At 45.2% G+C, this 15072-nt stretch overlaps 1 protein-coding gene across 1 annotated transcript in view; it reads left to right on the forward strand.

Moving 5' to 3' along the window:
* The window catches only part of LOC149327750 (calcium-activated chloride channel regulator 1-like), an 884343-nt gene that overhangs the window by 87107 nt on the left and 782164 nt on the right, over positions 1-15072 (forward strand). The window contains exon 3 of the mRNA XM_089564962.1: positions 3305-3455. Within this exon, the coding sequence (XP_089421088.1) occupies positions 3305-3455 (151 nt within the window). The remainder of the gene's footprint in view (positions 1-3304; positions 3456-15072) is intronic.

Here is a 15072-nt window from a genome sequence, read left to right on the forward strand (position 1 = left end):
TGTCATCAAAAGTGCTAACACCGGAAGTAGGCGCAACTATTACAGACAGATATGCATTCTGCACTATACACATGATAACATTTTCCTTATTTTATAAGTCTCGAGAATAGAAGAGCGCGCAACCCACATGAAAGCAATTCTTTCTGAAAAGAAATACAAACACTTGAACAAGGCAACCAGAGCGCAAACTCAACAATCCTGATTTAACACAAATTGTGATAATGAAAGAATGACCAACAACAAACGCGGAAAATTTTTGGTGGACATGAAAACGTAAACCTTCGGGGAAACCTCCCAGCGTCAATGAACTATTTCTAGCGTCAAAATCATTGAGAAAACCTCCCAGCGTCAAAGATAAAACGTAAAATCTAAAGACAGCCTTCGAGATAAGCCACCTCAGCGTCACTAATTGAAATTGAAGGCCTACTCACGCATGCGCTTCCCGCTTTCTTAATAAAAAATGCCTCCACTACTTCCCGCTCAAATCTGTCTTTACCGCTCTTCAAAAAAACTGTTTTGCTCAAATCCGGACTACACCCTTTGCAAGTCTTGCAGTGGTCAGCAAGGAAACTTCCATGTTGTTGGCGCACATTCCGCATGTGTTCGCTGGCCCGTTCATTAAAACATCGACCGGTTTGCCCTATGTACACAAGACCACAGCTTAGAGGAATCTGATATACTACTTGTGATCTGCATTTCGTGAACTGTTTTTGATGTTTAATTAAAAAAGTAGCAAGCAAACATCAGGTGCAGGTTGTGTTCTCGGCCCCATCAAAGTTGTCAAAGATTTGCACTATGTCAAAACCTGAGAAGAAACGACCGGTTTGCCCTATTAAACATCAAAAACAGTTCACGAAATGCAGATCACAAGTAGTATATCAGATTCCTCTAAGCTGTGGTCTTGTGTACATAGGGCAAACCGGTCGATGTTTTAATGAACGGGCCAGCGAACACATGCGGAATGTGCGCCAACAACATGGAAGTTTCCTTGCTGACCACTGCAAGACTTGCAAAGGGTGTAGTCCGGATTTGAGCAAAACAGTTTTTTTGAAGAGCGGTAAAGACAGATTTGAGCGGGAAGTAGTGGAGGCATTTTTTATTAAGAAAGCGGGAAGCGCATGCGTGAGTAGGCCTTCAATTTCAATTAGTGACGCTGAGGTGGCTTATCTCGAAGGCTGTCTTTAGATTTTACGTTTTATCTTTGACGCTGGGAGGTTTTCTAATAAGGGAGTAATTACTCATTGGCATCCACCCGAGCGCAGCCATACGGCTACAAAGGAAAGCTATACAGCTTTCTCAGAAACTTCGTAGTTAAAGAAAAAAAAAAAAAAAAATTCTCAATGATTTTGACGCTAGAAATAGTTCATTGACGCTGGGAGGTTTCCCCGAAGGTTTACGTTTTCATGTCCACCAAAAATTTTCCGCGTTTGTTGTTGGTCATTCTTTCATTATCACAATTTGTGTTAAATCAGGATTGTTGAGTTTGCGCTCTGGTTGCCTTGTTCAAGCGTTTGTATTTCTTTTCAGAAAGAATTGCTTTCATGTGGGTTGCGCGCTCTTCTATTCTCGAGACTTATAAAATAAGGAAAATGTTATCATGTGTATAGTGCAGAATGCATATCTGTCTGTAATAGTTGCGCCTACTTCCGGTGTTAGCACTTTTGATGACAATTTCGTTTTGATGTGTGATAGGCTTGCGAGATATGGCTGGGGTGATGCATAAAATGTAGGGGTCTGGTGCAATAAACTTCAGTTGCAAGTTGGCGCCCGTCCTGTTGTGTTCGTGTCTCCTTTGTCTTTGTTGTTTTCGCGCCGTCCGAACTACTTTCAAAATATGAACCAACTAGCCCAAATCAAAGTACTTCTTGGACAAAGCAAGCCAGCCGGAGCCCTCGAGAGAGGGCACTCGCAGGCCTCGGGCCGAGTACGATCATCCGTTCGACATTGCCAACCGTGCGAGGGATTAAGCAATCGATGCGTAGCTGCCCATTTAAGCAGTGGAAATCGATGAAGAACGGGAGCTTCTAAAGCGAAGCACAGGCGCATAACTGCCTCCCTGGGAGAGTGGGCGCCTCAATCGCACTTTCAGGTACGTGGCGGTGGTGAGAAATAGATGTGAAAGAGCCAAAAGAGCTACTACAGGGGCTAGTTGGAAATACATACTTGAAGGAATTGGTGAGCGCTAAAAAATACGGAAAAGGGACGAATACACAGGACGAAGCGCTTTCTAACAACTGTTTAATCTGAAAAGGAACATGACTATATACGCACATTTGACGTCATATCATGCACAGAAGAGGGAGGAACGCACGCGCTGACAAAAATGAAGGATAAAAAGGAAAACAGGTAAAAACTACGCGCGCTTACAACAGCCGAAGATTACTATTCTTGAGATAGGTTAATTCAGTTCCCCCTAACATCAACGAAGGGGAGCTGACGCATTGCTTATCTGGAGCAACGTGCATTGCGAAAGCTTCGATTATTTCTCGTTCCCGTCTGTTAGCAGTGGTATGCATTTACAGTGTGCACAATGAGGTGCCAGATTCCCGGAGTTTGCAATTTGTTCACATGATCTTTCGTGTTCATGGAGCCTGTAGTTAAGGCATCTGCCCGTTTACCCTACGTAAGTTTGTTGGCAGCTGAGCGGAATGCTGTAAATGACGTTTTCGTCACACTTTACATAGGTGTTTTCGTGTTTGATGTTGCACCCAGGTTTCTTTTTGTTGTCTTCAGTCTCGTTGACCTTTTTGCAGATTCCAATGAGCTTAGTGGGATATGTGAAGATATTGGTTGGTTGGTTTATGGGGTTTAACGTCCCAAAGCGACTAAGGCTATGAGAGACGCCGTAGTGGAGGGCTCCGGAAATTTCGACCACCTGGGGTTCTTTAATGTGCACTGACATCGCACAGTACACGGGCCTCTAGAATTTCTCCTCCAAAGAAATTCAGCCGCCGCGGCCGCGATCGAACCCGCGTCTTTCGGGCCAGCAGCCGAGAACCATAACCACTCAGCCACCGCAGCCGGGCCAGATGTGGAGATTTGGGCTGCATATTGGAGATGGGGGCTGGATGCGTTAGCGCTCACAATGTTATGGCAGACACGCGGCACTGCAGCAGTAGGCGTGACTTCGTAGCGTGACTTCACGCTGGTTATGCAATCGTGACTTTCGCTCGCATAACCAGAGTTAGCTGAGCTAAGCCGCAGCCATTTTCAATGAACCTTCATCGAATGACGGCCGTTGTGTAACCTGCCAGTGCTGTCCATCGATGGGTTGCACGATTGCTGCTGCCTGCGTCGCGAGCAGGTTCGGGTGGTGCCGTCCGACGGAAGTCTGCGCATGGAGCTTCTGCAGCCACTGCCGTGCGGGATGCCCGGCCAGATGTTGCTCGTGCCCGACGCTCTGCTCAACACGCATCGACGTCGTATCCCCCCGATGGCGGAATTCCTGGCGCCAGGTGAGAAGCCACCGATCAATCTATTTCTCGCCAAAAAAAAAAAACACTGCAATGATCCCTAATACAAGCGGCGACAATATCAGAAAAGTAAAAGATATCAGGTTATTGGCGTGGACAAAAAAGGCGCGAATAAATACAAGATTAGTGAATTTTGACAAACGCAGGTAAATTCATAGGACAAGGATGGGACCAGCTCTTCAGAAATTTCCTTTTCTATTCAGTCTGCTTCTTATTCATATGTAATTTTGTCAAATATACATCATATTTGAATCATCATCATGCTTGTGAATAGTGCTGTTTTTCTATGAAATTTTTATACCCTCTCTGTAAGGACCCTCACACGAGGGTTGACAGTATTGTTAAATAAATAAATAAATATGTGAAAGATCTGAAGTTATATTTTGACAGGAATCTTGTGTGGAACGCGCACCTTGCTGGTATTTGTAAAACACTATGCGTTGTTTCATGGCATCTTCATAAATTAGCTATTATATATCGTTATCTAGCAGAAGGCTAATTGTTAATGCTTTATGTTACAGCATGCTGCTGTATGACATAACAGTATTTGGCCATTGTACTGTTCACAAGAAAGCAGACTCAGTTCTGTTGTAGGCTTCCTGCTTAAGATTATTGCATATTGTTACATTTCACTAAAAGTATGTAAGGCGTTACGACTTCTGTTGGCTGTCGTCATTGCTGTAAGCCGAGAGAGGGCTCTGTTCATATGGTTTATCGGTTTATTGGGGTTAAGCGTCCCAAAGAAACTCAGGCTATGAGGGACGCCGGAGTGAAGGGCTCCGGAAATTTAGACCACCTGGGGTTCTTTAACGTGCACCGACATCGCACAGTACACGGGCCTCCAGAATTTCGCCTCCATCGAAATTCGACCACCGCGGCCCGGATCGAATCCGTGTCTTTCGGGTCAGCAGCCTAGTACCCCAACCACTTAGCCACCGCGACGGGCCGGCTGTGTTCATATGTATATACATACGAATAATAAAGACATATGCACATAATGTATCAACCAAATGATTCCATCAAGAGCGAAAAAAAGTGGCAAATCTAATCCCTGGATTACGCGAGAAATCTTGCATCTCAAAAGAAAACTTAAACGCTTAAGAAGAGCCCGTGTCCCTCACAACATCATTCGAACGAAGCAGGCTTCTTTGACTAAAGCTGTTGCGGCTGCTAAGCGACATTACTTTCAAAACATTTTGCCAAATTTCATTCGTAACGCTCCTCAAAAATTTTGGAATTTTTTAAGCAAAGAAAAAAAATCCCTGCCTGCGATGGTGCATGAGGGCACGTTGCTCACCAACATAAAAGATATTGCTGACAAGTTCAATTCATGTTTTCACTGCGTTTTCCCCAACCTGCAAATAATTTCACAACTCGTGATTCTTGTTCCCAGCCTGTGCACGATCTTGTATCTCAACCTGGTATTTTTGCAATGCTTTTGAATTTTAAAAAAAAAAAGCAATTCCTGGGCCTGACGAAATACCTAATTCATTTTTACATGGTTATGCTGAGTTGGTTTCGCACTTTCTTGCTATCATTTTTCGTGCTTCTCTTTTGTCTTCAAGTCTACCACCCGATTGGATGGTGGCCCGTGTCGTTCCCATACACAAAGCAGGTGATGCCGCATTGTTTAATAATTACCGTCCCCATATCGTTGTCCTCTTCATGCTGCAAACTTCTTGAACATATCGTAGCCAATTACATTAAAACATTTCTTGACGACAACAAATGATCGGCTTTCCAGCATGGTTTTCGCAAAGGCTTTTCTACGGTCACCCAACTTACATCTGTAATTCACAATTTCGCTCAAGTTCTCAACAATTCCGAGAAAATAGATCTCATATTTCTAGATTTTAAGAAAGCTTTTGATTTAGTTCCGCACAATAAACTTATCGACAAACGTGAAACTATAGGTCTTCCTTCTTTTATTGTTAATTGGGTTGCGGCTTATTTATCTAACAGATTTCAATATGTTAGTATCAATGGTTATTGTTCGAACAAACTTCCAGCCACTTCTGGTGTCCCGCAAGGCAGTGTCCTTGGGCCATTACTGTTTCTTATCTATATTAATGGCATTACCGACATCATCTCTCATCCTGTTCAAATTAGGTTGTTTGCCGACGATTGTGTTTTGTTTAATGAAGTTATAGTTCAAGGCGACCAGATTTTACTTAATCATAACCTACAGAATGTTAGTGAATGGTGCGTTAAATGAGGGATGGAACTAAACGCTGACAAGACAGTATTTATGCGGATCACTAACGAAATAAACAGTCATTCCTTTTCATATAATCTTCCCACTCGGCACCTTTCAGAAGTCGTGTTGTGTTGGGTTTAATGGCACATAGGCATCTAAGGCCATTGTGTTCAGGAAAGAAAAAACAGCGCTAAATTCTACACAAACCACACAGAAAGACGGACAGGACGGGCGCTGACTCCAACTAAGTTCATTGAAAGCCACATGTAGCATATGTATAGCCCGAAGAAGGCGAACGCATGCGCATTTCCCACATGGCAACAACACCCACACACACACGGACGATAACTTCTCATAATCGCGTATTTTTTAACAATCTGTGCTCACTTCCTCGTAGGGAGATAGAAGTGGTGCTGACGCACATGCCACCCCTCTCTTTGATAAAAAAGGCTTCTGCCAGTTCGCGAGCTAATCTATCTTTACTTCTGGTTAGAATTTTAATCTCTTCAAGTCGTGGTGCACAGTGCTTTTTATTTTCATCAATGCAAGAGCGGCAATGGGCGGGAAGGTTTTCGAACGAAACCGATGCGTTCCCTAAGGACCTTCTGTGTTCCCCGGCACGCTCGTTGACGCAGCGTCCGGTCTGACCGACGTACACTTTGCCACATGTAAGGGGGATCTCGTAGACCACTCCCGTGGCACACCTTACGTAGGGCTTTGAGTGCTTCTTCCCACACCCAAATGTGGCTTTCGCACCGCTGCTAATCATGGGGCACATCTTTGCCAATTTGCAGGGGGCGGAGAAGACCATGGGGACTCCGTACTTATTGCCAACTCGTTTTAAATTGTGGGACACCTTGCGCATATACGGTATCACCACTGGTTTGACTTCACCGTAAGGTTCTCTCCTCCGTTGCCCCTTTGGCTTGCCCTTAAGTTTCTGCAGCAATGCCTCGGTTACGGCAGCCAAGACGTGGTCAGGGAACCCTGCTTTACGCAGTCTGTTCACCTCGCCCTCGAAGCTCTCCCGCATCATGTGAGAGCACGACTTCAGGAGTGCTGATTCCATAGAAAGGGTGGCGATAGCCGTCTTGACAGTTTTAGACTGAGCCGAATCATACGGTAAAAAATCCTTCTTGGCCCTGGGCAGGTAGCGCCAGCAAACACTTCCGTCCCCCAGCTTCCGTCCCCCAGCCACATTTGGGTGTGGGAAGAAGCACTCAAAGCCCTACGTAAGGTGTGCCACGGGAGTGGTCTACGAGATCCCCCTTACATGTGGCAAAGTGTACGTCGGTCAGACCGGACGCTGCGTCAACGAGCGTGCCGGGGAACACAGAAGGTCCTTAGGGAACGCATCGGTTTCGTTCGAAAACCTTCCCGCCCATTGCCGCTCTTGCATTGAAGAAAATAAAAAGCACTGTGCACCACGACTTGAAGAGATTAAAATTCTAACCAGAAGTAAAGATAGATTAGCTCGCGAACTGGCAGAAGCCTTTTTTATCAAAGAGAGGGGTGGCATGTGCGTCAGCACCACTTCTATCTCCCTACGAGGAAGTGAGCACAGATTGTTAAAAAATACGCGATTATGAGAAGTTATCGTCCGTGTGTGTGTGGGTATTGTTGCCATGTGGGAAATGCGCATGCGTTCACCTTCTTCGGGCTATACATATGCTACATGTGGCTTTCAATAAACTTAGTTGGAGTCAGCGCCCGTCCTGTCCGTCTTTCTGTGTGGTTTGTGTAGAATTTAGCGCTGTTTTTTCTTTCCTGAACACAATGTCACACCAACTAGCCCAGCAAAACGTACTGTTAATCTAAGGCCATCATGCGCCAAACACAAGGTAATAGGGAATGTTTTCTGTGTGATTTAATAAAAATGTGGTGTAAAGGACCTAAAAAGTTTAACTACCTAGTAATAATAAGGGAGTAATTACTCATTGACGTCAACCCAAGCGCAGCCATACGGCTACGCTTGGTCAGCGGTGGTCCCGGGTTCGAACCCCGGCCCCGGACGAATTTTTCTTCTACTGCGAAGTTTCTGAGAAAGCTGTATAGCTTTCTTTTGTAGCCGTATGGCTGCGCTTGGGTGGACGTCAATGAGTAATTACTCCCTTATTACAAATCTAGTCCACCTTGGGGGATTCCCCTAAACATTTGGTCATACCTAGTAATAACAGACAAAACGAGATTTGAGAATGGTTAATGGTAAAAGCTTTAAAAAGAAAGGTCAGGCAGCCTCAGCGACCATCCTTGGCTGGCCAAGGATGTCGAGGATCCCAACCAATCAAATAAAAGCCTCAGCCTTCTTCTCAGGAATGAGAAAGGGGCTGAGGTGTATCATGCACTAAAGCGAGCCAGTGGTTCAATGTTTACAACTTTTCGAGTAAGCCTGCTTCTTCTAAAAAGTTAAATATAGAAGGTATGTTAACAATGGCATTATCATGTAAGAGCAAGACTGGATGAAAAGGAATGCATTCCTTATTAAACTGACTGAAGTACTTTTTCTTACTTTTTCAAGTTTAACACAAGACATTAAAATATGGTTAGCCGTAAGTTCGTCTCCGCATGCTTCGCAAACAGGTTTGTCTTGTTTGGTCAGTAGGAAGTTGTGCGTAAGGTGCGTGTGGCCTTTTCGGGGACGGCATAAGATTACTTCTTTGAAACGTGCTTGGTGCACACATGATTTAAATTCACGTAAGACAGGTTTTACCAAGTGTAATTTATTATTTACTTCACTGTTCCAAGCCGACTGCCATTTCCTCTTTAGTTTCCTTTCTACTAATTTCATGCAATCATTAAAAGGTATATCTCCTTTTTTATTTCCATGCCATGAGCTTTAGCAGCACACAAATCTGCTCTCTTATTGCCTTTTATTCCTACATGACTCGGGGACCCAGCAAAGTTTTATGTTTTGTCCTCGAGCTGTGGCTGTTAATATTTTGTGTATGATGTCACCAAGTACAGGAGCGATTGCGTTTCCAGAGTGGAGACCTGTAATTACACTTAAGGAGTCTGTATAAATAATACTGTTTGCGCGGTTCTCGTTAACTATTTTTTCTATGGCCATACAGATTGCGAAACTTTCTGCAGTGAAGATGGATGCACTTTGTTAAAGTCGTACTGCTTCCTCTGAATTGCCTCGTACCACTGCGCTTCCCACGTAAACATCTGTTTTTGATCCATCAGTGTAGAAATCTGTAAAACTACGGTATTTTTCTTCGAGCGCAAGGAATTCTTGTATTATATGTTGTTGTGAGGTTTGCTTTTTACGAAACTGTGTAAGGGTGAGATCACATATTTCAGGAAAATTGTACCATGGAGGCAGCGGATCTCGTCTTCGAGCAATGGCAGGTAATGTGTCTAGTACATTGAGGTTTTGGCACAACTCTTCAAAACGCAGGAGGAGTGGCCTTATAGCTAGCGGTTTGTTGTGAAACAGTGTTTTTGATAAGCAATTTGTGACTATGGGGTAACAAAGCTGTTTGGGCAGCGAGTGGATTTTTAAAATGTATGAGCATGTGAGCATGGTTCTTCGGTCTGTAAGTGATGGTTCGTTGGTTTCTACGTAAAGTCTGTTTGTGGGTGATGTCCTGTATGCACCAGTTGAAAGACGCAAACGTAAGTTATGTACTGGATCCAGTCGTTGATGGTCTCGCTGACCCATACACTATACATCCGTAATCAAGGATAGAACGTACTACAGAGCGGTAAGTTTTTAAAAGGCATGTCCTGTCGGCCCCCCAAAGTTTTCGTGACAATACTTTAAGTACGTTAAGGGATCGGGAGGCTTTCTTTTTCAGTGCATTTATATGAGGCAGGAAAGTTAGTTTTTTGTCAAAGGTTACGCCTAGGAATTTGTGTTCACATTTTACTGGTAGGTGCGTATTGTTCAGGTGTATGAGTGGTTCGGCTTGTAGGTCTCGTTTGAGAGAGAACATTATGGCCACTGTTTTCTGAGGAGAGAACTGGAATCCGTTTCTCTCTGCCCACGCCGTTAATTTATTTACTGCCAACTGTACTTGTCTTTCGCATGTTGATATGTTTGTTGACGTGCAGGCTATTTGAAGACCGTCAACATAAACTGAGTACACTATTGATTTTGGGATTATTTTTGCTAAGGAATTCATTTTTACGACAAAGAGAGTTGTACTTAAAACACACCCCTGTGGTACCCCATTCTCCTGAACAAACTTCTTTGAGATGGTTGAACCTAGGCGTACCTGAAAGGAACGGTTGGATAGAAAATCGCTTAGGCAGTTCAGCATCCTTCCGCGGATGCCAAGTTCTGCTAGGTCGCAGAGTATGCCGAACCTCCAAGTTGTGTCATATGCCTTTTCGAGATCGAAGAAGACCGCAAGACAGTGCTGTTTATGTATGAAAGCTTCTCGGAGAGTATTTTCGAGGCGGGCTAAATGGTCGGTTGTCGAGCATGCTTTTCTATAACCGCACTGATGAATGTCAAGGAGCTCACGAGAATCAAGCACAAAGGTTAACCGGATATTCAGAATACTTTCAAAAGACTTGGCAAGGCAGCTGGTAAGAGCTATTAGTCTATAACTGGAGGGGGATGTAGGCTGTTTTCCCGGTTTCAGGAACGGTACTATTATGGCTTTCTTCCAGGCTTCTGGAATTTTTCCTAGCGTCCAAATTTTATTAAAAAGTTTCAAAAGAGCTTCAACAGAAGGTTGGGAAAGATGTACCAGCATTTGGTAATGTATTTCATCAGGGCCGGGAGCAGTCTGCTTGCCAGCAGATAGAACTCTGTTTATTTCTTCGATTGTAATTAACCTATTGAATGGTTCATTTGCACAACCGCTTGTTGGAAGTCTGTTTTTTTTTCAGCTTTGTTTTTATATTTTAAAAAAAGATTCAGTGTAGTGTGCAGAACTAGAAACTGTTGAGAAATATTGGCCTAGGATGTTAGCTTGTTCCTTTATATTTGTTTGTCCATCAGGGGCTTTAAGGAAAGGAATCGTGAAAGGAGAAAAGTTGCCATTTAATTTATGGACTTGCTCCCACATTTTCTTGGATGTAATTGAACTGTTTATGGATGTTATATAGTTTTTCCAGGACGCTTTCTCAGCATTTCGATGGATACGCCGTGGATTTGCTCTCGCCTTTTTAAAATAATGAGATTCTCGTGTGTTGAGTACCTGCGAAATATTCCCCAGTCTTTATTCTGCTCCTTTTTCGCCTCTCTACATTCTTTGTTATACCACTCTTTGTGGTGCTGTCGGACAACTCCCGAGGATTGAGGAATAGCAAGACGTGCCGCAGCAATGATACAAGATGTAAACGCTTCGTTCAGTTCTTCAATACTAAGATTATCTGTAAATATTTTATCAAGAGAGGCCTTTTCCCGAAATAGCTCCCAGTTAGCTGCGTGTAGCTTCCATGGACGCGGTTTACTTGGGATGATTGTTGGAGGTGATGATAAGTTAAATACCACGGGAAGGTGATCACTTCCGAGGGGATTATTCAGGACATCCCATTTAAAATCGATAAAAACAGATGGTGAACTAAGAGAAAGGTCTATGCAGCTCATTTTTCCAGATCTTGGAGAGCAGTAGGTGCGTTTTCCTGTATTGAGCAGGCAGATATTGTTGGACAGAATAAAATCCTCTAGAATATGACCTCTAGTATCTGTTTCTTCACTCCCCCAAAAACCAGAATGGGCGTTAAAATCTCCAACAACTAGGTATGGCTCTGGTAGCTGTTTAAAAAGTGCTTCGAGATCATGTAGTGTGACTGTTAGGTGTGACTCGAGGTATATAGAACATATTGTTATTGTTTTGAAATGTACAACAGTGACTGCAACAGCTTCAAATCTAGTTTTAAGTTTCGCTTCGTGAGTTGCAGCACCACTCTGTACAATAATAGCGACACCTCCAGAGAGCCGCCTTGAGTGCTCTCTATCACAGCGGAAGACTTTATATTTTTTCAAAATATTCTTATGTTGGGGTCCTAAGTTTGTTTCCTGTGAGCATAAAGCTACAGGAGAGAATGAGTTTAAGAGGTCCTTTACATCGCTGTAATTATTCAACAGACCTCGGCAGTTCCAATGAATTAGGAATGCCATTTTTACTATGGGGGAATAGGATAAAAGACCTAGGCTCCCGGTTTACTGGGGCCTGTAATTTGAGTTTTCGGTTTTTTGGCACGCTCAAGTGAGCTGTGCCGCTCCTGCATTGTGGATGTGCTGGGGGATGTGTCCATTGCCTCACGGGAGGCGCTGGAGTGCCGGGAAGAAGCTGCAGCTGTGCGAGATGCAGACCTCCCCCGACTGGGGGAGGTCTTTGGGGCTGCCGACACGCGGGCGGGCAAGCCCTTTTCAAGAAATGGCAGGGCAGCTTTCACCGCGTCCGCCGGGGGCGCAGATGGCCCTGCCGCAGGCTCACTGTGCGTGGCCTGGGCAGGTGCCAATGGCCGGTGTGGTGCCCCGCCCCGTCGCACCACATCGGCGAATATTGTTTTTGCACTGAAGGAGAACGTGCCAATGGTATGTGAAAGTCACTGACGTGCTTCTCTGAATGAAATGTTTTCCTTTGTTTTGAGAGTGATTACTTCTTTTTCGGTTTTCCATGTTGGGCAAGACCTTGAGCAAGCGGCGTGATCTCCTTCACATTTGGCGCAGTATGGTGCTGCTTCACAGTTCTCTAAGATGAGTTCATGTGAGGCGCATTTCGCGCACGTTTTGCGGCCACGGCAGCTCTGTGAGCCATAACTGTACCGCTGGCAGTTGTGACACCGTCGCGGGTTTGGGATGTAGTGGCGGACATTTATTTTTAGATAGCCAACCTGTATTGCTTCTGGGAGTGTGCTTGAGTTGAAAGTGAGGACTAGATGCTTGGTTGGTATTTCTTTGTTGTCTTTCCTGATTTTGATACGGTAGACATTGATGACATTTTGGTCCTTAAGACCTTCCAGCATTTCTTGTTGAGTTAGCTTGAGGAAGTCGGCTTCAGAGATTACACCTCGGACTGTGTTTAGGGATCTATGCGCAGTTATTGACACTGGGGTTTCCCCAATTGACGTTATGGTGGATAGTGTTGAATGTTGGCTACTGTCTTTGAGCTCTAGCAGAAGGTCTCCCCTAGGCATTTTTTTCAGGTTATAGCCCGTGCCCAAGGTGTCGGTCAGGCTTTTTTAACCAAGAATGGGGATATTGTTCTGGCAGTTATTTCTGTCTCTTCACAGTGCACAACATGGAATTTCGGGAAAATTTCTTTGGATTTCTGGAGGAACTGAGCTGTCACATCGGTCCGCACTCTTTTTGGAGGGCGACCATTTTGCTAGGAAGGGGAGCCATAAGATATGTGTATTGTTTGGCCACGGTGCCAGCCACCCACCATGGAGCCGAACAAGGGGACGGGACAGGAACTTGCACGCAAGTCCTGCCCACGCCAGCTGTGCACCCTAACTAAACTCAACCCAGGGTAGTTGGTCACACAAGGTTAACCCTCGTCGCCAGGAAAAAAGGAAAAAACCAAGAAGGTAGGAGGACACAGGAAAGTTGTGAGAAAGGAGATAGGAAAGTGAAAGATAAAGGGGAGGACAGGAAAAGGCGACTGCCGATTCCTTCGGTCGGGTCAGGCCGGAGGTGCCGTCTACAGGAAGCTGGGGACAAAGTGGTGTGTTGCCTCCGCCGAGTGGCCTTAAGGCTCCAAGCGCTCGGCATCGGCTCAACCACCAGGATCCCCTTTTCCCCGGACACGGCGATGCCACGCACGGCTAAGCGCGGATGCTCGGGTCCGTGGTGACGCATTGTTCACCATCATCCCCCTGCGGGTATGTCCCTGCGGATGCTCAGGTTAACCCCGTGGTGTCGCCACTCATCAACGTCTGCATGCTGCAGACGCCCCCCTGCGGAGACCTTTCAGAAGTCAAAGAATACAAGTACCTAGGAGTAATACTAACGAATAATCTTAGTTGGAATAAACATATTGAAACCGTATGCTCTTCTTCGTTTCGCAATCTCTGTTTTCTTCGGCACAAGTTAAAACAAGCTCCCCCTAACGTTAAGCAATTGGCATGTTACACCATGATTAGACCAAAACTTGAGTATGCATGCACTGTTTGGGATCCTCACACGAAGACTAACATTAAAGCTTGTCTTTTTGCCGCGGGAACTCGATCTACACGTTCCGAGCTTTCTTAGAAACTGCGATTTACTGCCCTGTGTGGCCGATTTCCCCAATTAAATCGAATTAACGTCCGGCTCCCGCCTTTTTTTTTAATTCTGCCTCGTACGATGGGCGGAGTCGACCAACGCGTGGAGCGCCTTTCACCCAGTCCCGCGGCGGCTTGCCGCTCTGCCATCGGCGGAGTAATACGTAGTAGTCCGTAGTAGCAAATAGTCCGCGCGTATTTTTATTTCTTCGGGCTTATTTTGCGGCTATATTATCTGCGAATGAAACTATTTATTCATGAAAACCTAAAAAACAAAATAAAGCGAAAGCAAAGACGCCAAGTAAGCTGACCTACGAAGAAGCAGTGAGCGCGTTTCATTATTATGCGCCCAGTGAAGTTGCTTGGGGGCAAGTGCAACTACAGCCGTGGCTATGGAAAGAGCAACAAATGACATGAAGCAAATCGAAGAGTCACGCAACGGACGTGGGTCCTTCTACAAGCAATTCTGACGCCTACTGGCATCGATAACGACGAGCCGAGAGATGACCGCCAGCGTTCACGAACACGTCGACCTAGGGGACGCCTCGACTAAGGAAGGGTCGCGGACGCAGCAGCGCAGGACTAAGGTGTTGTTTCAAAAGTGTGTGTGTGGGGGGGGGGGGGGGGGCAACACAAATATGAAAGTGGTCCGTTTGTAAACAGTACATGCTTAGATGCCCTAAGAAAGGGCATTTAGCAGATATGTGGAATAGAAGGCTTCCCTTGAAACTGAGAATTGTAATAAGGGAGTCATTACTCATTGCCATCCACCCGAGCGCAGCCGTACGGCTACAAAGGAAAAGCTATACAGCTTTCCCAGAAACTTCGCAGTTAAAGAAAAATTCGTCCTGGTCCGGGGTTCTAACCCAGGACCACCGATTCACCGGAGCAGTCGCTCTACCAATTGAGCTAACCAGGACGGCAAGCTTATGGATAGGGTCAATTCGCTATCGCCCTACCTGCTTGCCGTCCTGGTTAGCTCAATTGGTAGATTGACTGCTCCGGTGAAGCGGTGGTCCTGGGTTCGAACCCCGGACCAGGACGAATTTTTCTTTAACTGCGATGTTTCTGAGAAAGCTGTACAGCTTTCCTTTGTAGCCGTATGGCTGCGCTCGGGTGAATGCCAATGAGTAATTACTCCCTTATTACAAATCTACTCCACCTTGGGGGATTCCTCTAAACATTTGACCGAAACTGAGAATTGTGTCGTGGAACCTGAATTGCAGATGATGT

This window comes from Amblyomma mixtum, chromosome 10, assembly GCF_055824585.1.
Source record: "Amblyomma mixtum isolate Tamu chromosome 10, ASM5582458v1, whole genome shotgun sequence".
Taxonomy (NCBI): Eukaryota; Metazoa; Arthropoda; class Arachnida; order Ixodida; family Ixodidae; genus Amblyomma; species Amblyomma mixtum.